We start from the raw sequence: 22614 nt of genomic DNA on the forward strand, positions 1-22614 counted from the left end.
TTCTGGTTCCAGGCTCAATATTACTTCTGGACTGGACATTTACTGTGTTTCTTCTTCTTTTTTTTTTTTCAGTGCTGGGGATGGAGCCCAGGGCCTGGAATGTTCTCAGCCACTGAGCTACACCCTCAGGCTCTTGCCTCATCCTCACATGTGTGGAGTGGAGGTTTAATCTGGTCCTTTCCTGGGAACACCTCGCCTCTTGCCTCTCCTTAAGTGGCAGGCACAGCGCTATTAGAGTTGCTGGGCTCAGATTGCTGGCTGATGGTGCGTAGGGACACTGCTGCCACCAGGTGGCGCCATTGGACAAAAGTCCTTTCACAACGCAGGGTCTAAGGCTTACCATAAAGTCACATAAAAATTTAAACTTTTATTTCTGGTACAAATGATAAATACTTTGTATTAAAAATCTGGAATTCAAGTCTTTCTCCTCGTACTTCACGCTCCCTCCTTGCCCCAAAACCTTACAGAAATGATTTCTGCTCCGAGGGAGGAGGAGCTGGTGCCAGCTCTGGTAGCAAAGTGCTGGTCTGTGAGAAGGCACAATGGTTGGTCTCAGGGTGGCAGGTTTCTTGGCTGGCTCCACACAGAGCCACAGCTAGGGACCCTGCTGGGGCTAAGGATTCCCCTCACTCGTGCTGTGGGGCCGGGTCCTTCTAGGTGTGGGGTGTAGCAGGCAGAGACGGCTCTTAGGGTCTACTGGGATGCATAGAAGAATCCCAGGCTGTCACATTTTGATTGCTTGAAATGAACACTTCAGGGGAGATGAGGAGGGTGGGGTGCGTATGGAGAACTACTTTGTCCCTGTCTGCCCCCAGGAAGGCACAGGGTGGGCGTGGGGGCTACCCTTGGGCGTCCCCCTGATGTGCACCTCCTTTCACAGTCATGCCGGAGTATGGGGCCCTGAGGCTTGGGGCCAAGGGCCTGGAAAGGAGGTAAGGCTTCCGGTGGGGTTCTGCCCGCCACCAGGTGGCCAGGGAAGGAGAGGTAGGACCTGAGAAGCCCCCAGGTCCCCTCTTCTCACAGCCCGGTTAGAGGTCTTCATCCCAGAGACACAGCAGCCTCTGGGGCACATAGAAGTTGAAGCTGTAGCTTTTCTGACAGCTGCGGATACCGCACTTGTAGGGCGCGGGCCGCTCACGGCTGTGGCAGTACTTGAGCATGCAGGGGTACCAGGCCAGGCTCAGGCTGTAGTGACAGGCACAGGGCTTCCCGAGGTCCCCCACCTGCCTGCAGCGAGGAAGCTCTGCCTGCTCCAGGGTCTTGGGCAGAGCCTCAAACACAGAGCTGTCCACACCTAGGGAGAGAGGCAAGATGAGAGCCCACACTGAGAGGCAAGGATTAAACGACAGCCATCCTCAACCTCCTCATCTCCCGAGTCCCAGAGTGCACCAGGGAGGCCACGTGTTTCTGGCACACCACACCCTTGTTTTACAAGTGAGAAAACAGCCCAGGGAAGTTCAACAACAGCGTCACGCAATGCAAAGGGAGTCAGGACAGGAACCAGGCCTATCTGACTTCAGGACCTGATCTGGCCAGCTGCCCCCAGGGCTTTAAAAGATTGTTATAGTGGGCTGCGCAGACGGGCATCTGGGCAGCTTCGTGGAGGAGGTGACAGCTGAGCAGTGCTGGGCGGAGGAGGGGTAGCACAAACATAACCCACACCGGAGGGTGCACAGGGCAGAGGAAGATGGCAGGGGACCCTCCTGGGCTCTGCTCTGTGACCTTGGGAGGGGACAGCCACCAGGAAATGCAGGCATTGGACCTCAGTTTGGGGAGTGGTCTCTGGGGACAGCTGTGTGAAGAGCTTGACTCCACTCTGCCGGACACCTCTAAACCCAGCCCCTATCCCAGGGAGGGGCAGGTCTTTTTCTGCCAGGGGTCTGGTGCTGGAAGGGTGACATTTTCCTGTCTCTCCTATACAGAACCAAGGGAGAGGATCAGGAAGCTGGCCAGGGCTGATGTCACCCAGGGACACACAGAGCTGGGAGGAGTTCTCAAGGATCCTGGGAGAGAGATGACCACACCAGCTGATTTCTAAAGCTGATTTCTGAGAGGCAACAGCGGCAGAGGTGGGCAGGAAGACCACCAAGACAAGGGCATCTGTCTGTGTCCTTACTAATACCAGTGGGGTAGGGGATTATCTGCTGGTCTGTGTCCTTCCTGGAATAGGCCTTTCCTCTGGGTGACTCTTCTTACTGGCTGGCTATATGGGCCCAACTTCCTCCAGGGAGGCTTCCCTGAGCCAGCTTGGATTAGGGGCCCGCCACTGAGCACCTACAGTTCATCTACCCCTGGGGGGAGCTCTGGGAAGCAGAACTGGGTGTCTACTGGGCCATCTCTGCAGATGTTCCATAAACATCTCTCGAATGAATGAAAGAGCTGCTTGGTCCAGGTGCCACCTTCCCTCCCCAGGCGCTGTTTCTTCCTCCCCCTCTTCCTTCTGCCCTGCACCAGGCAGTGCCACTGCCCAGCTGACCTTGCTCCAGCCAGAACCGGACATCCTCCTGGCGGGTGTAGATGGTGTCTGCTGCCTCGGCGCACACGTTGTGGAGATGGGGGCTCAGCAGGCCCCCCTGGGTGAAGTTCACAGCAATGTCCATGTGCAGCTGTTCCGGGGCCCGTACCTCCTCAGCCTGCCGCACTGCCCGTGGGTTTTTCTGCACATGCAAGACAGAAGCCACTCCCACCTGGCCCCAGAATGCTCCCTGCCCTGTCCTTCCCTGATCCCCTGGAGAGCCCGGCCAGCCCAGGCTGGCCCTCAAGGAGCACCCAGCCCTGCCCTCTGAAACTGGCAGAGAAATTGATGCCCAAGAGCAGACGGGCCTTTCTGGCTTCTGCCAAATAGACTATTCTCCATCTGACCTCCGAGGCTTGGTGGCAAGTTCTAAGGTCCTGCTCGGAGGCAGAGGTGGGCAGGGCAGGCAAGCTGTCCTGTGATAAATGACCTCTTAGATCAAGTACTGCCCCATGTTCAGAAGACTGAATATCTCTGGGAAGGGCAGGCAAGCAAAAAGGAGAGGCAGAGAAGCAAGGGCAGTGGGTCAGGGGCACTGTGCAGAGTCGAGCTGGGTGGAGGCTAAGGCTGGGGTGGGGGCTCGGGGTCTGGAACTCGCTGGGACAGGCCCAGGGTGGGCACTGACCTGCCGGAGCTTGGCCATGGCCTCGCTGGGGATGATGTCATTGCGGTACAGCCGGGTGACAAAGCAGAGGGCCTGGAACTGACTCTGCCCCTTCTCCAGCTCCCCCAGAATCAGGGCTCGGAAGATTTTCACATCCTGAAAGGCAAAAGGCAGGAGGATGGGAGCCCAGCTGTGGGAGGCAGAGACCTCTACGTTAGGCTGGTGCTCAGCCTGAGCCCTGAAGAGGGCGCACCTGGGCCGGCCCCACAACAGACGCCTCTCTTGCTCTGGACTGTTTATCTTTTCCACCCCATGACTTGAAAGATCACACCGCAAAGGTTCCGAAGCTCTCTGGAAAATTGACAAAGTGAACCACCAGAGAGGCTTCAAAGGGGCCCTTTGAAAGTGTGACGCTTCGCCTTCAAGAATACAGCAGCTCTTTCTGACACCTGGTTTGCTCTTGGCTGATGCTACCCCTAAGTGGCACCCCAGCGTCACCCTGATCAGGGTGGGTCAGGGCCTCCTGGGCTGCCTGACGAGGGGGAGGGGCTGTTCTTTTTACAAGCACACGTTCCAACACTTCCCTCTGACACTTTTATTCACTAGGTTTGGGGAGAGCCCTCCAAACGCCTCTGGTGCCTCAGCTCAGCCAGGCCCCTGATCCATTAGGAGTGGTGGGGGCAGCAGCATTCAGGGCAGGTGGCAGGCAGCAGGCAGCTCCCCTCTGCCTTGTGGCCCAAGGAAGCTGGGATGGCTCACTTTTCCTCTTCCCCCTCCTGCACTTCCCCTTTTCTCATGCGTGCCCTAAGGGCATGACCAACCGGCTAACAGCTCCTTCCTGTTACTCACTGTAGGAATGGGGAAGCCCAGAGTGGGGCAGAGAGTGAAGGGCCATGAAGGGCCATGAAGGGAAGTGGTGCCCCCTCCCCATCTGGCTGCGGCCGGAACCCTTCGCTTCACCCACTGTACCCTCACTCTTACACCCTTTCTCACCCATCCCTGTGACTTGGCCAACTCTGCTCCCAGTGAGAAGTTAGCAAGTCCCTAAGGGTCTCAATCTGTCCAGATCGCTCCTGCTGCAGAGCCACTGTGGCCTCAGCTGAAGCCACGTGTGGCCTTGCACTGGCACTTAGAGTACATAACCCTGGGAGACTGTTCCTCCTTCACTGACTATGCCCTGGGCTCCCCACTAAGAGTGCCCCACTCACTGAGAGCTCATTAGCAGGTAGTAGCTTTGAGGAAAGTTCTGAGAGGTCTTCTGGACTCTGGATTGAGGCAAAGGGGGCCATGGTTCCACCTCAAAACAGTAATGCATCAGGTAGTACCCCAGGCTTCCCCCACTGCCCCAGGCCACACGTGTGACATGACAGCATTGTGGGGAGGACTGAGTGAGCCATCTGGAAGGTGGCAGTGCTGGGCACATGCTGCAGTGGTGTCTGCTACCACCAGGTGACCAGCAAAGGGTGCAGACATCTGAAACGGCAGCTCATTGGTCCCTGTGTGTTTCTGCACTCCTTTAACTATTTTTTTAAAAATGCATTCTGTACAGGGTCTCACTATGCAGTTCAGAGTTGCAGTGGTCGTGCACCACCCGGTCCCTGGTCTTGGTGGAGGGCTCAGTGCACCTGGGGGTGGGACCGGTGTGGCATGTGGTGCCGGGGATCGAAGCCTGGTCCCTGTGCTTGCCTAAGCAGGCACTTAGTCTGCTGAGCTATACTGTCAGCTCTACACTCCTTTAACTTTTTTTTTTTAATTAATTTATTTATTTGTGTGTGTGTGTGTGTGGTCAGCTCAGCCCACCAGGGGGCGGGGCTGGCTGGCCTGTGGTGCTGTGGGATTGAACCGCGGTCCCTGTGCTTTGCTAAGCTTGTTCCAAGTAGGTGCTTTAGACCACTGAGCCATCTCTCCAGCCCCTGCACTCCTTTAACTTTGAGGAGTTTCTTTTACTTTTTTTTTTTTCCTGTAAGTGACTTTTTTTTTTTTTTTTCAGAACCAGGGATTGAACTCAGGCCCTTGCACCTGCCAGGCAAGCACTTATTCTACTGAGCCATCTCCCTGCCCCCCTGTAAGTGATTTCTGAGGGAAAAAAAAATGTGTGGAAATATATAGGTGGCCTTCCAGAAAGGTAAACTGAGGCCCAGCTGGTAAGAAAAGTTCCATTAGACTGCTTATGATTCCGGAGACTAGTGAGGAATACGAGTCTGAGCTCGGCTTAGCCCCTACTTCCTCTTGACAGGAAATCCCTTCTTGTGTCACGGTACTGGCATCTCCTACTCCTGCCAGCCTGGGCCATCTGATCTTCCATTCACTCAGGTTAACTCAGGGGACACTGGAGACTGGACATTGGTGGCTTATTCCACTCTGGGCTCAATTCCTGCAAGAAGAGACTCAATACCACACTTCCCCTCCGAGGCCTGAGGTGGGCGGCTGTTCCCACAGGAACCTCCAGGCAAGATCCAAGGCCTGCGCCCCTGGTATTTTCAGCCCTGAGCCCTTAAAGAAAACCCTACCTGGATATTCCTGTCTTCTCCATTAAAGGTAATGCCCTGTTGGCTGAGGAGTCTCAGTATTTGGTGACATCACCTGCCCGCCGCTAGCAACAGGATGAGGGGTTGGAAATTTGTTCCTGCTTCTATAAACTCTACTCTCGGCAATCACAACAACAAAATGCTACCGAAATGAGAACTCAACTGGGGTGCAAAGAGGAAATGAGAATTTCTCTCTGAGAAAGATGATTTTCTCTGTATTTGTTTGTGTAGGACAAAAAGTCACTAAAGTTTATGACTGGGAGAGAGAAATATGGTTATGTGGGGTCAAACAGATAGGTCACCCTCTATAATCTTTGCAACACCAGGAGGAATGCAATTCTGACCATGGCTGTTGTCTAGATTGGGTAACTTGCTCAAGATCATAAGCTTAGAGGAAATGTACAAGGGGTAAACAAAAATACCATGTGTTTAAATAAGCATATTTATTACAGTAAAGCACAGTACAATGAACCCCCCTGCCTTTGAACACTCTTAGTCCATTCTTCTTGCCACTTTCTTTTCTTTTCTTTTTTTTTTTTGGTGGAACCGGGATTGAACTCAGGTCCTTGTGCTTGCCAGGCAAGCGCTTATTCTACTAAGCCATCTCCCTGGCCCGCTCTCACCACTTTCTGAAGCAGTTTTGGCAAGACTTTTTGCAAAGTGTCTTCACAAGATGTAATAAAAAATAAATCTGGTGAGTGCCGCGGCTGAGTGCCAGCCTCAGGACCTGCAGGCTCACGGCAGCACTGAGGCGTGTTGCCACCCACCTCATTCACCAGATCTGGCAGAAATTCTGGCTCTTCCCCAAAGTCAAAGCGACCATGTAAGGTAGGCATTTTGGATCAATTCAGGGCAGTGGTGACAGCACAGCTAGAGACATCTGCAACTGCCCCAGCAGGTGGCAAGAGTGAGGACACCAGTGTGTGTGTAAGGGACAGCATCTGGTGGGGGAATCATGGCACGTGTCTTACTGTAATGCACTTACAAAAACCTCAGCATTTACCGTATTTTTGGGTCATACTATCAGGCTGAGATTTTTTTTTTTTTTTTGGTACCAGGGATTGAACTCAGGACCCTGCACTTACCAGGCAAGAGCTTATTCTACAGGCTTGAGATCTTATTTTATTTTATTTTTTGTTTGTTTTTTTTGGCAGAACCAGGGATTGAACTCAGGCCCTTGCGCTTGCCAGGGAAGCACTTATTCCACTGAGCCATCTCCCCGGCAGGCTTGAGATTTTAAACCAAGTAATCTAGGCTGATGCCAAAGACTGAACTCTCATAACCATCATGTTCCCTGCCTCCCGATCTCTGAGTCTAATTTCTTTGATGTTCAGCTGAAGATATCCAGGCTCAGGCCCACAAAATGACTGTGATCTCGGGTGGCTATACAGAGAGTGAGCCGCGGAGGCAGGATCAGAACCAAGCTCCCCTTCGGTCACACCCCAGGGGATGAGGCTAGCTCCTGTGCAAACCGTGGGACGAGGAAGCAACCACAACAGCAGCAGGGCTCCCTGAGGAGGTGAAGCAGAGCTATCCTAATCCTGAATTCTCCAGTTTTTCCAGTCCTGTTTCCCTTGAAAAGTACATCCCCCTTGCTGGCCCCAGGAAAGGCATGGGCAGTCCCAGTCTCTGATCTGACTCCTTGGTAACAGGCCCACACCATACTGACCATGCCCCTCTAACCTTCTACTCCCTACATCTTAGAGTCCCCAGCAAAGCCTTAGGGGCTCTTTCCTCCAGCATAGAATTAAGGAGGAGACACAGTTTCTCTGCTTCAGGAACATCTGGCCAGATGCAAACCTGGCTTCCAGCCTAATACCCTACCCAGAAGTTCCTTTGGGTGATTCACCTGGTTACAGCCTAAAGCTCAAGGCAGATGGCATAGCTGGGCAAGAGCTTATGGCGGGGACTGAAGGCAGGCATCTCAGCCTCAGGACTTGGGTTGGGACTCCCAGGATGGGAGGGTTCTACAAGATTTCTTCTCTTAGGAATTCCCCCAAACCTTCAGCCCACCAGGAACTGGAGAGTAGAGTAACCAGGGCCAGAGCCCAAGCCATACACAAGCTAGCAGGAAGCCCTGGAGGGGGCAGGTGTCTGCTGAGGTCCTCATCTATAGCTGGAAGGAAAGCGCATCGAGGCCAGAGCACAGCTCAACAGCCGAGCAGAGATGCTGTGGAGCCAGGACTCTGTGGTCAGATCCCAGCCTTGTCCTTACTAGTCCCACAACCTTTGGGGAATGTACTTAAGCTCCTGGTGCCTTAGTTTCCACAACTGCAAAATGAGAAAAACAACAGCACCTACTTGAGGGACTGCTATGAAGAATAAAGTGGTGAAAGGATTCAGAACATAACGGGTGGGGCCCCTTTCTTACATGTGGCTGCAATCTCCCATGCCACACTGGTCTTGCTTCTGCCATAACCTATCCCAGACTTGAGAGTGTAAAAAAAATTTTCTTACAGATGCACAGGCAGGTACACCGGGTCTGGGGATGATTCTGCAGGTTGTAAGTAATTAGCAAGTTGGTGGGCAGCCACCGATTAGCACTAGCTGGGACAGGCAGTGCACAAGCACCAGCGGGGGGCAGAAATGACTAAGGCCAAAGCCCCTGTCTTTAGGGGCCTTCTAGAGAAGGCTGACCGCCAACAACCAAGGCCAGAGCAGCATAAAAACTCAGGACTGAAGCTCAGGAAGGGTAAGAGAGCACTTGCTGTCCCCTTAAGGATTGGGCTGGTAGCGGGAGGGGGAAGGCTTCCCAGAGTGAAGGTGTTTCAGGGGTCCTTGGAAGTGAAAGCATGAGGTAGAGGTTTCTAGCCAAGGAAAGGGCACGGACAGAAGACAGGGAGGCATGAGGGGCTTTTATTTGTGTGTCTAGCTTAGGGGATCATGTAGTTCAGTGAGGTTCCAGCAGGGGCGATGACTTCCGTAAGTCACACAGTAGCAATGCCAGGATTAGAAAGCCAGACCTGTCAGCTCCCAGGTGAGTGACCTTCACACCCTCCACTCTCCCTGTTTGGCCTGCCCACACAGTCCCCTTCGCTCCAACCCTCTGCTTGCTGGGCCATCTTTCTGAGACCCACTGTGTGTGTATTCCACAGAGCGGACTGTTTTGGCTCAACCCTGCCGCTGCTCAGGGTGAACCCATAAGCTGTCCTGAGAAGCACTTCGGCTGCTACCCTGAATCAGGCCCTGGGGCTGCCAGCCTCAGCAGACACCACAGAACAGCTTCGTGCTGGGGGAAGGAAGAGATTTTGCTGAGGGGGCCCTGGGACCAGGAGCTGCCCTCTCTAGCTGCCTTCAAACTTAAATCCAGCTGGAAGGAGGGAAGCACTGTTACTTCAGCTGTTGTTGCCTGAGGTTTTGTGTTACTCTCAGCCAACTCCGATTCTAACCCTTACACACACACCTTTCACCTGGTTTCCCCACGCGTCTCTCTGACATCTTTACACAGACCTGCTGCCGCTCAGTCTCTCTCACGGCTGCTCCGCAGTTGCTCCTGCACACCCAGGCGCACACCTGTCACAGAGCTGTCATCCCTCAAGCTCTCCCTGGGAGCTACCACCTCAGCCTTTTCTCAGTGTCTCCCACACCCTTTTGCCCCACGTCACACACACTTGCTCAGCCGCCATGCCCTCCTCCCTCTCTGAATCCCTCCAAGTCTCACACCCAGTATCTCCAGTCCCCTCTCCAGGTCTGGGATTCCCCTCACAGGCCTGCCACACACTATCACAGCAGCTTCAGCCCCCAGGCTTCCCCTGCCCTGGCCCTTCCTGCCCCACCACCCCAAGCTGCCACCTGCGTGACAGCTCTTAGCCTTTGGCACTCTTATGGCTCCTTCCCTGGCACTTTCTCCACAAACCCTTCTGGGGCAGGGTGTGAGAGGCTCCCAGCCTCAGACGCTGTTGCCATCTTCCACCTTCCACCACAGGGCAGAAGGGGCCCAGGTGGCACAGCTGGCTCCCTCCCTGCCCTTTTCTCAGCCCACTCTGCATTCACGGTGACAGCCAGGCTGGTGGCCATTGCTGTGGGACTGCACCAAGCAGCTTGTCCCCACCCCAGCCCCCCATCATGGACAGCTGGTGCTCACTGTCTCCTGGGAATGTCCTCTGCCATCCTGGTCTCCTTCCCATCACCAGAGCACGTGATTCTGGGGCCCAGGCTGAGCCAATCTAAATATTTATCTCTCAGCTCCTGGCTGGGGCTGCTTTGGCTAAAAAGGGGCCAGCTCTACTGAGCTGGAGAGGAGGCGGGACAGAGGGGATGACATGGGGAGATACCTAGGACCAGGGCCTTCCCAGCCCCATGGTGGACCCAGGCTCTCATACAGGAAAAGGAGTTGATGGGTTCAAAGGGGAACCAGGCTGGCGCACCCTAAAAGCCAGCACGCTCTAGGACTAGGCCCCAAGTCCTTCCTACTCTCAGGAGAGGCTTCTCATTACCCTGCACTGCCGCCTCTACTAGCCAGGACCAGCGCCCCCTCCCTAAGCCCCTAGTGGTCTGTCAGTCAAATTGCAAAGGTCATCACTGTCCTGCCTGCCCTGGGGAACAATGTGAGGCTTTATGTGGATCAACTGCACCCCACTGTCCTGCTGATTCAGGGCTCCAGAGATGGGGGCTCCGTGCTCCCTTTCATGCAGATTCCAGCCTCTCTTTCTCAGCCTTTTGTACCAATCTGCAGTGACAGGCGCTTAAACACTTGCAGCTTAAAGAACAGAAGTGCCTAATGATGCTTTGGTCTGCAGAGCAGAAAAGCAACAGCTGGACAACACATTTAACAGTGTGAGGAAAGAGAACCGGGGCGGAGGGGCCTGCTCAACTGCCTGGCACTGGTGCTGCGCTTCTCCACGGCTTATGCCTGCCCTCGTTCTGCAAAGGCCTCTCCGTCACTCTCACAGCAAGCCTTGGATGTCATACTGTGGTCTCTGGCTCCAGGCAAGGAGCTGCAGCTCTGAGAGTTTAAGTGGCCAAGTCACACAGCTGGTAAATGGCAGGAAAAAGCACACACACAGTGTGTATTAGTATCTGTCATATATTTTAAAAAATCATCCCCTATCCCATTCTCCCCAGAGACCACACAGAAAGGGAGCAGTCTTAGGCACTGCCAAAGAATCAATACGGGATCTCCCAGGTTGGCTGGCAGGGGCCAGCCCAAGGCCGTCCACAGGAGGATGTGGAGATCTATTTCTCTATACCAACTCTGAGGACTCTGTTCAGCCTTCTTAGCTCTCCAGGGCCCTTCAGCCTTCTGGAAGGAGTTCACCCAGGGCACCACAGGAAGGTGCCTGGGGGTCGGGATATGGTACAAGGACCCGTGGGTTCTAATCTTGGATCATTAGCTGTTTGATTTTGTCAGAGTGACTTCCGGGATTAGTTTATACACCTGCCAAATGGAGGCAGTGCATGCCTGATAAAGCAGTATTGAGGACCAACTGATTTTAACACATGTGTGAGCTGAGAGACAGCTTGAAAGGTGGTATCAGACATCCCTGCCATCCTTATCTCCAGGCCGGGCCCTGTCTATCTGCCTGGGGATGATAGTCTGTCCCAGCTTATCCACCACAGCCTCTGTAGCTGGGGAGCCTGAGACTGAAGAACACCACCTCTTCCTCCCCCGACTCTCAGCGGATCACACCACCACGCCCAGGCAGCAGTCTCCACAGCTGAGAGACAGGATAGGGTTTTTCGCAAGGCTCCTCCTGAACATAGCCTACAAGGATCAGAGATGCAGGCAGAGATCCAAGGAACTCACTCGAACCTGTAGGCAGGACTGCTCCTCCTTGGCCCAAGGAGGAATTTCGCAGACAGAGAAGGGACTCAGTTAGACCCAAGGACCCAATGTCCAAATCCTGGTCATTCCATCTGGCGACTTTTCACTCATGCCCATAAAATGTCCTGCACTCCAGACAGCTCTGGGCCCTTCTTGAGAGCACAGCTGTCCTCTGATTGCCAAAGTTTTCCATCTACCACACGCCCAGGTACCAAAGCACAGTGGACATAACACACAGTAAGGGGACACCGGCCCTATACGCTTTTGTCCCACATCCATGACCTGCTCAGAATAAAGAGGCTCAGGAGCACCATGGCCATGTGCACCCTGTATATCTTCACTAACTGTATCTCACTGGCTTCCGCAGTTGCTCCCCACATCCCACACCAGGAGCCCCCACAGCACTGACTCTGACCCTCTCTGTTCTGTTCCTTGCTCTGGCCTCCACTCACACATTGGTGCCTAGGGCAGGGCACAAGTTTCCAAACTACCTAGGTCCTTGTTTCTCCCGAGGGATGCTGACCTGACTACAGTGCCATGTGGCTCACAGATCTTGGTTATTCCCTCGAGGGCTCCAGTCTGTGGGCTGCATGATACTTACTCTCACTCCTGCAGGATGTCCTCTCCCTTGCACCCACTACCCTGATGCAGCCACACATGACTCTTCATATCTTTGAGCCCCACCCACCCCATCCGGCCAGCACCAAGGCAGGCTGCCTGGAGCATGACTCATCCTTTCCCCAGCTTTTGGACATTCAGACTGGGGGACAGAGGCAAAGAAGAGCTTGGACATGGACATCAACTTGGGGGATGGGGACCAAGAAGACTGTCTAACCAGACAGGTAAAAGCTAGGGGATGGTGACCTGCCTGTTATTAGACATGCCCAGCGGCTATGTCCATACAGGTCTAATTACATATATAGGATCTGGATTATAAAGAAGCATGTTACCTATTGAGACACAGGAATGAGAATTCCCATGATGTGGGCATGGGGAATGAGGCCTGAGGATATACGGTATTTAAAATACTCTGGGAAGGGGCTGGGGATATAGCTCGGTGGCTTAAGCGTCTACCTGGCAAGTGCAAGGTTCTGAGTTGGAACCCTGGTACTGCAAACAAAACAAAACACCCCATAAAACTTTGGGAAGGATGGGGGTTGAACTCATACTTAACATGCTTGAGGTCCAAGGTTTAATCCCCAACACAAGACCAAAACCAAAATAAACCATCAGGGTTGTTGTGAGTAGAATGGCAGGTTTCACATCTGTGGCTCTGGCTTCACTTCACAGTCTAACCTGGTTCCTCCTCCAGGTCCCTTCCCTTCTCTGGAGCAGCCACACCAGAAGTCCCTTGGCTCTGTTGCCCACTGCAGTCAGCTGGAGTCCTTTGAAAAATGCAGACTGGCTCTCACTCCCAGATATTTTGATTTCATGTGGAGTTTTTAAAGCTCCCAGGTGACTCAAATGTGCAGCAGAGCTTGGACACCACCGAGCCATGGCATTCTTTTGGGCTGGCAGGGGTCAACCGTGTACCGATGCAGGCAGTCCTGGGACAGACCAGCAGTTGCCTCTCACCCCCATCTCCACTGTCCACTGATCTCCCTGCCCCTAATGCCAAGGTAACCTTACTGGGTCCCTAGCCTGTGCCCCCAGACTCTGGTCCTCTCCTTCCAGGGTCCCCGATCTGACACTTATTGTTTGCGGTTTCTTAAGCTGAGCCCAGGGGCCAGTGCCCCATCATGAGTGGATGGCCAACTACTCTGCTAGCTTCAGGACCATGTTAGCTTCAGCAGCAGGAATGAATCTGCAGGGACACAAGGCTCCTGGAAGGTCAGTGCTGACTTTCTGCGGGACCTGAGATCCACCATTCAAGCTCTTTGAGTCCAAGCTTAGCGGGAACGGTGCTGGCTGAGATGCTATACAGACCCCAGTTATCAACACAAGTGGCTCCTCTAGCTCCCGGGAACTGAACACAGCACCTGACGAGGAATGAACACTTCATGTGTGCTACTCTGTTCATTCACTCAATTCCCATAACAGCACTATTATTAGTTCCATTTTACAGCTGAAGGATAGAAGGCCTGGGGAGGTCACATCGCTGGTACAGTGTTCGACAGTCCCCGAGTGGGAAACCAGGCCTCTCTCTTTTAGTCCAGGACAATTAGAAAGCAAACATCATTGTTCCCAAGTGGATTCAGAACTTGTACCAAACGACAGTCAAAATGGGTTTGGTACATGAAACACCCACTCACACATCCCACAACTTCCAGACCTTTTTGGTAACAATAACCATTATTACTTCCAGACTGAACTTTCTGGTGGAAATGTGCCAAGGACTATGAGGCACCAAGCCTTGAGCAGTGAGCAAATGACAAAAGAAGTGACCACCCAGAAGGGCTGGGACATAGAAGCCACTCAGGGCAATGGAGACAGTGGGGGGTAGAAACTATTCCTCTATACCTCCCTCCCTCCTGTGACGTCAGCTCCACCCAGGCCAACTGAAAATCTATTCTGTACTTTCCATTTCCATCTCTTGCTGATGAAATTGGAGATGTCAAGGTCTGGTGTCACATGGTAGCTTCCAGATCAGAGGCTAACCTGAACACATACTTTGGATATCCAGACAGAGGTTTAAATCACTTTGAAAATTAAAGTGAGAGGCACGCTGTCAGCTCCAAATGCAGTACGTACCTGGGCAGTCAGACCCACTCCCCAAACTCAGGCCCAATCTCAGGACCCCAACTTAAGCACTCACTGCTGCCTCAGTCACTGGCACAGCCTCCTGGGTGCTCCCTCTCTGTCCCTCAGGGCAGAGCAATTAAAAAAAAAAAACACAAAAACACCTCCCTGTTGTAGCTAGAGGCTATAAAAGCTCAGCCCTACCCCTGCCTTTCACACACAGCCTAGGATTCTGAGGAAGCCTCAGGGCCCTACAAGTCTCTCTGGGGTCTCAGGGTGGCCACAGGACAGGGCCAGTAGGCATAAGGATGGAAGGCTGGGTCAAAGGTCTCATACAGGAGAATAAATCCCCGACTTCTGGCAGATTCTGCCAGGTCTTCCAAGAACAGAGCATCCTGGATAGAATTCCCCTTTAGTTTAGGTGGAGAGGCAGGGGTTGTTCCGGCCCTGTCAACTTTCCTTTCTCCACTTGAACTCTTGTTTGCCCCTACCTGCTCTGTAAGAACCCATTTTGGGTCTGTGGAGTAAGAAAGGGCCACAAGTATTCCCATCTGTGAGTGCTCCCCCATCAGCTATGTCCTATGGTAGGGGCAATTTGGTGGTCCTGGGACCTGGGGTCAGCAGTTGACCCTCTCCCCCTACTGCACAGTCCTGTCCCCTGTCCCCCCACGCCCTTGGCCCTGCTACCTAAAGCAACCTCACTGGGTCCTTTCTCCACTTCCCAGGCTCTGTCCCTCCCTTCCCAGAGTGCAGCCCAACTCTCAGTCTCTAAGGGGGGGGACAGCGTCGCCTGGCCCTGCTCTGGCTCCTCCAGCCACCCAGCTATCCAAGTGGCCTCTCCTCTACTTTTCCCCAGAAAGGTGTACAGGGCCTCACCTTCCACTTCCTAAAACACACCTACTTTCTCTTCCTCCAGGTTTCTTGCTGCTGGGTCACCGTTAGTCACCAGCTGCCCTCCCAGGCCCATTTACTGGATCCCCTCCCAGTACCTCCAACCCCTGGAGGGATTAGGGGCAGGCAGCTCTGCCCAGAAAAGAGAATCTGGGAGAGGGGGTTCAGAGACTCCGAGGGGTCAGGGCTGGGAGGCCACCTCCCTGCCCTGTGCAGATGGGAGAAACAGGGCCAGAGCAAAGGGACTGGCCCTCAGCACATAGCCAGGAGTGGAGAACCCCAGGGCTTCGGCTGCACGGCCGGACTTTCCCTTTGGGCACAGGGACTGGAGAAGGGAGGCCTGGATGTTAACACGAACTCTTTCAAAAGAGGGTCCGCAGGGGCAGCACAGCAGGGAGGGGGCAGGAATCGTTCAGGGCGGGAGCCTAATGGGGGAAGCCAGAGGATAAGAGGATGCAGGAGCCGGCCACGAAGTTCACCGAAGGCAGTGGTGGAGCGCGGGGCATGGGCAGCGGGCAGGCAGGTGTAAGAAGAGCTGGGGTGACCTCGAGTAAATCATGTCCCCACCGGCCCGGGGTACGCAGGGTACGCAGGGGCTCTCACCTTCTTGAAGTCGGCAGTAAAGGAGACCAGGGTGCCGTCGGGTTTGCGCAGCTCCAGGGTGATACTGTCGGCATCGCTGTCCGCCTGCAGGGTCTCCTCGGTCACCTGGCCCTCCGGCAGCCGCACGCGGACCCGCAACTCGGCCGGCCCCGCGCCCACGCCACACGGCGCCCGCAGCAGCGACAGCAGCAGCGGCAGCAGCAACCGCACCGTGGGGACCACGGGGCGCGCTGTGGGGGCCGCGCGGCGGCCTGGGGGGCGCATCCCCGGGGGCCGCCGCCGCCCTCCGGCGCTGGCAAACTTTGCCCGAAGTTGGGGGCCGGATCTGGGCACTGAGGCTCCGCTTCTCCCGGGACTGTGCCCCGAAGGGGCCCACGACGTGGCGCGGACGCACGTGGGCTGCACGCCGCCGCGCCCCGGCCGCCGGGGTCCCGCACTGCGCTGCCCGCCCGGTCCCGCTCACCGCTCCGCGCCGCGGCCCGGGCGCCCCCGACTCCGCCGCTCCAGACTCTGTTTTGCACTTTTCATTCAATCCCACCCCCCGTCACTTCCTTCAGAAAACAGAAACCACCGGGACCTGCCTTAAAGAGACCGCGCACCTCTCGGCCCTTAAAGGGCCCTCAGCGGCTGGGGCGGGGCGGGGGCGGGGGACGGCGGGGAGGCGCCGGCGAGAGCGGACCCCAGTCCCGAGCTTTGTGGGAAAAGGGCAGGGTCGGGGTGCCGCCCTCCCCGCTGCGCCCGTCCGCGCCCCAGCCTGGGTCAGGAGTTCGCCCTCTGGACGAATCCCTTTCTTCCAACAGGGGCGGGACGGATAACTCTTCCCCGCCCGGTCCCCCTCCCCTTTTTTGGCTTGTTCTAGTGCCACGTGGATGTAGTAATCGGACTTGGATTTTTAGGGGTTTGTGTTGGTCTTCTAGTTTCTCTGACACAGCGAATTTCTCAAAAGCGACTGCAAAATCAAACCTCCTCCCGCACTCCGCCTTTCCTCTGCCCTAGGTCAGGGACAGGAGCAGGGCTCCAGCCCATCAGTTTCGAGATCTCACAAGGGAGACCAGCACAGGGGGCCACACTCTAAGCCCCTCTGAAGAAACTTTTCCAACCCCTTGGGTCTTGATTCGCAGTTCAGGGCCTTTCCTCTGGGTAATGTTAGATACCAGACCACCGGGGTGCTGTACTTCTCACCCTCCAAGAAGATGCACCTACTTTGCTGTGCGGTCTAACAGTAAGCGAGTGAAGACTGGGCATCGGTGGCCCTGCCTTCTCTGATTTGCTGTGTCACTTTGGACCTGTCTGAAAATTGCAGTTGCCTGTTCTAGCGTTTACCCCTGATGCTCACACTGTTTTGCAAGGACCACGTAAGAGAAGACCACGGAGCCAAGTTTGGGACCCATTGTTTCTCTGTAGCCATCTGCACTTCTATTTGTTCTAGGTCCTCTTATCGGCCTTAGGATCTAGATGAGTGGAACCGCTCTTGCTCTGTAGCCTTCTTCCTGCCATGGCCCCCAGTACAGGGCTCTGTGGGCTAGAGGCCAGCAGAGTCCAGCCCTTCCACAGGACTGGTCGTATTACTCTCTAGGGCCTAAATTCAGGGCTAAAAGGGATTTAAGAGATTCTCAGTTTGAAATTAGAGATTCTCGTTCTCAGTGTGTCTTTTTTTTTTTTTTTTTGCTTTATTTTTATTTTTTTACATTTATTTATTTATGTGTGTGTGTGTGTGTGTGTGTGTGTGTGTGGCCAGCTCAGCCCACCTGGGGGCGGGGCTGGCTGGCATGTGGTGCTGGGGGATCGAACTGCAGTCCCTGAGCTTTACCAAGCTTGTTCCAAGTAGGTGCTTTAGACCACTGAGCCATCTCACCAGCCCCTCTCAGTGTGTCTTACCTAAAGAGTTATCCAGCTGCTTGTTAAAAACACAGTGTCGGGTCTAAACTTACTGAATCAGCTGCTAGGGAAAAGAACAGAGAATTGACATTAACAGGAGCTCATGTGGTGTTTGATACAGTCCATGTTGGTCCTTCATGGAAATAAGATGCAGAAGATCTGAAATAACCAGCATCTTCCCTGGGAAACCACCTGGCCACTGAGGACTTGTTCTTCACCCTAGGGAGATGGGGCAAAGAGCTAGAGAATAACTGGATTAGTCTATGGATTGCACACCGAGGGACTCTCACCCTGAGATGGCAGGATAGGAACTGAGAGATGCCTGGGATCTCTAAACTGGCCTCCTGCCTGCTGTGATACAAGCCATGGGTTCAGTCTTAAACTTGGGTCTTCCCTTGTGAGTCAGCGCTTACACTCATTTCAGACCTCACCCACATTTCCTAATTTCCGCTGCTTCCTGCAGTGGCTTTGCCTGCAGCCAGGTTCCCCGGCACCTGACCCTTCCTAACTGGCCTGTCACCATAGAAACCCAGAAGCAGGCAAACGAGCCTTGGATGTGTGACTTCTCTCTCATACCTGTTAGGCTTGGTCTCCAATCAGTTTGTGGTTTAGAAGTACAGATGGAAGACCCCATCTCTCCTCACTTCCCACAATCACCTTCCTTCTCTACTTCAACCTAGATCAAACTAGATTTTTCTCTTACCACTTGGGAGGCTGAGGCAGGAGAATCAGGAGTTCAAGGACAGTCTAGACTACATAGCAAGACCCTGTCCCAAAAACAAAAGAACAAAAATACCCAAACAAGAAACAATAGCCCACCAGATTTTTTCTTTTGGGATGACAGAATTTGAAATCTCATTCCATTCTGCAAACCTTATCTCTGTCACTGTTTTTTTTTTTTCCCCTTCTGCCTTAACCTGAACAAGTCTTCAAGATCCAGAACAAAATTTAGGTTTCCCAGAAAGACTTTCTCAGGTACCTCAGCCTGCTATCTCCGGACTCTGGACTCCAAAAATTATTATTATGGCAGCTACTGTTCATTGTTTTGTTATTATGCCCAGGTTCTCTGCCAAGTATTTTACATGGATCATCATATTTAATTTTCATGGCCACCCTCCAAAGCAGGTTCTATTCTTAGCCTCTTTTTACTGACTTAGAAACCCGGGCTTAGTGAAGTTAAGTAACATACCCAAGGTCAACAGGTAGCACAGCCAGCGGGAGCCCAGAGGCCTTGTCTGACCACGAAGCATTACACCACATCAGTATCTGCCTGTCTATAACCCTTGCTTGCTTCCGGCCCTGCTTGGACACACATCCTGCCCTATCTTTTTTTTCCTGTTATCTAACAGTCTTCTGTGTGGCATATCTTGTGTCCCCAGCAAGGTTGTCAGTTGGTCCAAATTGGCCAGCCACGTGCTGAGAACAGAGCTTGTCCCTTAAACCATCCAGGCATAGAGGCATCCATTCATCTTCAGTGTAAAGGCCCTCAGAGGAAATGCTCTAACAAGCCTAATGGCCCTGACTATAGCCAAACAGCCCTCTTTGTCAGAACGTTCTTTATGTTTCATCTCAAGCCCTTCTGCCACACCAATCCCCTTTCCTTTCTCTTGTCTAGCTCTACCAGGGAGTGTCATTTCTAGCAGTGGTTCAGAGCAGGGACTTCAGGATCTCTTCCCTGGAACTCGGCCACTTGGGAGCTGTGCACTTTGGTGAGCATCTTCATCTGTAAAATGGGGACACGTGGGCCAGCCAGATAGCTCAGTGGACTAAAGTTCCTGCTTAGACAGGCACAGGGACCGAGGTTTGATCCCAGACCTGCCATGCCAGCCCCACTCTTGGGGCGCACTGAGCTGGCAATGGAGACTGGGTGTGGTGGTACACACCTGTAATCCCAGCACTTGGGAGACTGAACACAGGAGAATCACTGTGTCCAATCTGCATAGTGAGACACTGTAGACCCTGTACTAAAATACAAAAAAAAGGGGGGAGGGCAAGCCTGCTTATCTCACTGGGCTTTAATTTTTTTTTTTTTTCCCGGAACCGGGGATTGAACTCAGGCCCTTGCGCTTGCCAGGCAAGCACTTATTCTACTGAGCCATCTCTCCAGCTTAACATTTTTTATTAGTAGATGTTTACAGTCCATAATGATCACATTTATGGCAAAGAGTCCATCCATGTGCACAACACAACTTAATTCTTTCTTGTCCCCTTCCCTCCCAGCCTTTCCTGTTTGCTCAACTCCTATTCCCCTTCCTTTTTTTTTCTTCTTCAGTACCAGGGATCAAACTCTGGACCTTGCAACTTGCCAGGCAGGTGCTTATGCCACTGAGTTCCACCTCTTCCTATTTGAAAACAAAACAAAACAAAACAAAACAAAAAAAAAAGAAAAAAGAAAAAAGAAAGAAAGAAAAAAAATTCCTTTCCCCCTTTTCTGTGTTTCTATCTCTATAAGTCCCCTTCCCTTTCCTCGTGTTCTTCCCCTTCCCTCCATTTCTCATTCATCTTCCAAATTGCACAAAGATCCTGCTGCTTCCTGCTATCCGTACTCTTTTCACTCTTTATTTATATTTTGGGTTTCTCACATAAGAGAAATCATGCAATAATTAAACTCGTGTGCCTGATTTTTTTCACTTACGATTATGGTCTCAAGGTGCATCCACTTACCTACAAATGCCTCGAGCTTGTCCTTCTTGACAGACTCCATTGTGTATAAATACCACACCTTCTTTATCGGAAGGGTCTACAGGGTGTTCAGGGTCACTACTAGGTCGGACTCATAGTGATCCGCCTGTTTACAGCCTCCCAAGAGCTGGGATTACAGGTGCGTACCACCATGCCCAGTCTCAATCACCATCTTATTGCCCCCCAGGGGCGGGGCTGGCACTGCAGGCCCGGGGATCAAACCCCTGGCCCCTGTGCCTGCTTGCAGGAGCTTTAATCTGCTGAGCTATTTGGTTGGCCCTCCATTCATTTTTTTTTTTCCATTCATTATTGATGGCCATAGGCTACTGCCAAAATATAGATGTTATGAATTGTGCTGCTATAAACATGGGTACACATATATCTCTATAATATGATGTCTTTAACTCTTTTTTTTTGCAGAACCAGGGGTTGAACTCAGGCCCTTGTGCTTGCCAGGGAAGCACTTAATCCACTGAGCCATCTCCCCGGCTCTTAGGTTTTAGGGTTTTAAAAATTATTTATTTGATACAGGATCTCACTACATAGCTTGGACTCATAGTGATCCTCATGTCTCAGCCTCCCCAGTGCTGGGATTACAGGAGTGCACCACCATACCCAGATCAGGGGCTGGCATGGCATGCAGTACCAGGGATTGAACTCAGGTCCTTCAGCTTTCCAGGTAGGGGCTTAGACCACCAAGCTATCTCCTGGGCCCCATAGTTTTTAGTTTTTTGAGCAATCTCTATACCGGTTTCCATAGTGGTTGTACTAGTTTACATTCCCATCAATACAGAAAGTTTCTTTTTTCTTCATAGTTTTGCCAGCATTTGTTATTATTTGATTTCTTGACAATGGCCTTTCTTTCTTTTTTTTAGTTTTAGGAAAGGGTCTATAGGGTGTTCAGGGTCTCACTACTAGATCAGACTCCTAGTGATCTACCTGTTTACAGCCTCCCAAGAGCTTGGATTAAATGCCACCACAGCCAGTCTCAATTACTGTCTCAGTGTGCCCCGGGGGTGGGGCTGGCAAGGCAGGCCTGGGGATCAAACACCCAGCCCCTGCACCTGTTTGCAGGTACTTTATGGTCATTCTTTCTAGAGTGACCATATGATCAAATGGATCAAAAGTCTAAATATTAAAATAGAAACATCCAATCTGTTGGAAAATAGGAATACTTCTCAAAGACATAGGTGTAGGCAAGAACTTTCTGAACACACCCCAATGAGACAAGAATACTGAGAATCAATAATGGGAACATTTCAAATTAAAAAGCTTTGCAAAGGGGAGGGGAGCAGGGAGATGGCTCAGTAGAATAAGCGCTTGCCTGGCAAGCACAAGAGCCTGAGTTCAATCCCCAGTTCACACACACACACACACACACACACACACACACACACACACACACACAGCTTTACAGAGCAAAGAAAACAACCAACAAAGTGAAGAGACAGCTTACAGAATAAGAGGCAAACTTTGCCAGAATATCCTCAGAGGACTAACCTCTAGAATATATAAAACACTAAAACAATTAAACCCCTCCAAAATAAAAGACCCAATAAAAAATGGGCAACTGAAAAGAAAAGACACTTCTCAGAAGACTAAGTACAGATGGCCAACCAATACATAAAAATGGTCAACATTGCTGGTCATCAGGAAAATGTAAATTAAAACATTACTGGGTTGTTTTGAAATACGGATCAAATATTGTGGGAAACACTTCACAATGTATTTGTCAGATCTGGACCACTAAGTGGTAGCTGTTGTTATTTGATACCTTTCTTCTCTCCCATTGTATCAAATACTAAATCCCTTTTTGACTACATTACTTCCATATACCCCAATCCATGCAGACACACATTCAGAAAAAAATTTACTTTATTCTTTGTAGGCTTTTCAGGGTGTGTGTGTGTGTGTGTGTGTGTGTGTGTGTGTGTGTGTGTTTTGAGACAAGGTCTCATTACGATGACATAGCCCAGTCTGATCTTAAGCTCACAATCCTCCTATTGCTGTCCTCCAAATGCAGAGATAGCAGGTGTGAACCATGCCAGCTAGTAGTCCTTTCAGTTTTATGCTTAGACCTCTGAAACTGGGAAGTGAGCTACAAAAGCATGAGAGGCACCTCTTCTGTGTGTTTGGTCTGAGTGTGCCTCAGATGCACGGGGAGAGCAATGCCACATCATCCCACCCTCTGTGGTCAAGAGAACAGGTGTCTAGAAGGGTGAAAGGGACCTCATCCCTACGAGGAAATGCTGGCTCACATCTGTCCGTGCCTGGACAATCAGTACCTTAGCTAGATACTGTCTCAAAATAATAGGGAGAGGGGCTGGTGAGATGGCGCAGTGGTCTAAAGCACCTACTTAGAACAAGCTTAGCAAAGCACAGGGACCGCGCTTCAATCCCCCAGCACCACATGCCAGCCAGCCCCGCCCCGTGGTGCCCGGGGGGAAGGTGCACCTGGCAGCCTCGGCCA

General features: G+C 52.4%; 1 protein-coding gene across 1 annotated transcript; it reads right to left on the reverse strand.

Moving 5' to 3' along the window:
- Nucleotides 1-347: 347 nt before the first annotated feature.
- Nucleotides 348-16338, reverse strand: Oaf (out at first homolog). Its single transcript, XM_004636533.2, has 4 exons — nt 15585-16338; nt 3141-3275; nt 2477-2657; nt 348-1294 (listed from the first exon to the last, which is right to left on the reverse strand). The coding sequence occupies exons 1-4, from the start codon at nt 15846-15848 to the stop codon at nt 1029-1031; spliced, it is 846 nt and encodes a 281-aa protein (XP_004636590.1). The 5' UTR covers nt 15849-16338; the 3' UTR covers nt 348-1028.
- Between the last annotated feature and the right edge of the window lie 6276 nt (nt 16339-22614).

This window comes from Octodon degus, unplaced genomic scaffold (genome assembly GCF_000260255.1).
Source record: "Octodon degus isolate 3935 unplaced genomic scaffold, OctDeg1.0 scaffold00080, whole genome shotgun sequence".
Lineage (NCBI taxonomy): Eukaryota > Metazoa > Chordata > Mammalia > Rodentia > Octodontidae > Octodon > Octodon degus.

Coding starts and splice junctions, on each gene's coding strand:
- Oaf (XM_004636533.2), bottom strand. CDS start 15,848: ATGCGCCCCCCAGGCCGCCGCGCGGCCCCCACAGCGCGCCCCGTGGTC. Junction 2,658..3,140: donor CCATGGCCAAGCTCCGGCAG/GTCAGTGCCCAC, acceptor TTGCATGTGCAG/AAAAACCCACGGGCAGTGCG. Junction 1,295..2,476: donor CCGGTTCTGGCTGGAGCAAG/GTCAGCTGGGCA, acceptor CTCTCTCCCTAG/GTGTGGACAGCTCTGTGTTT.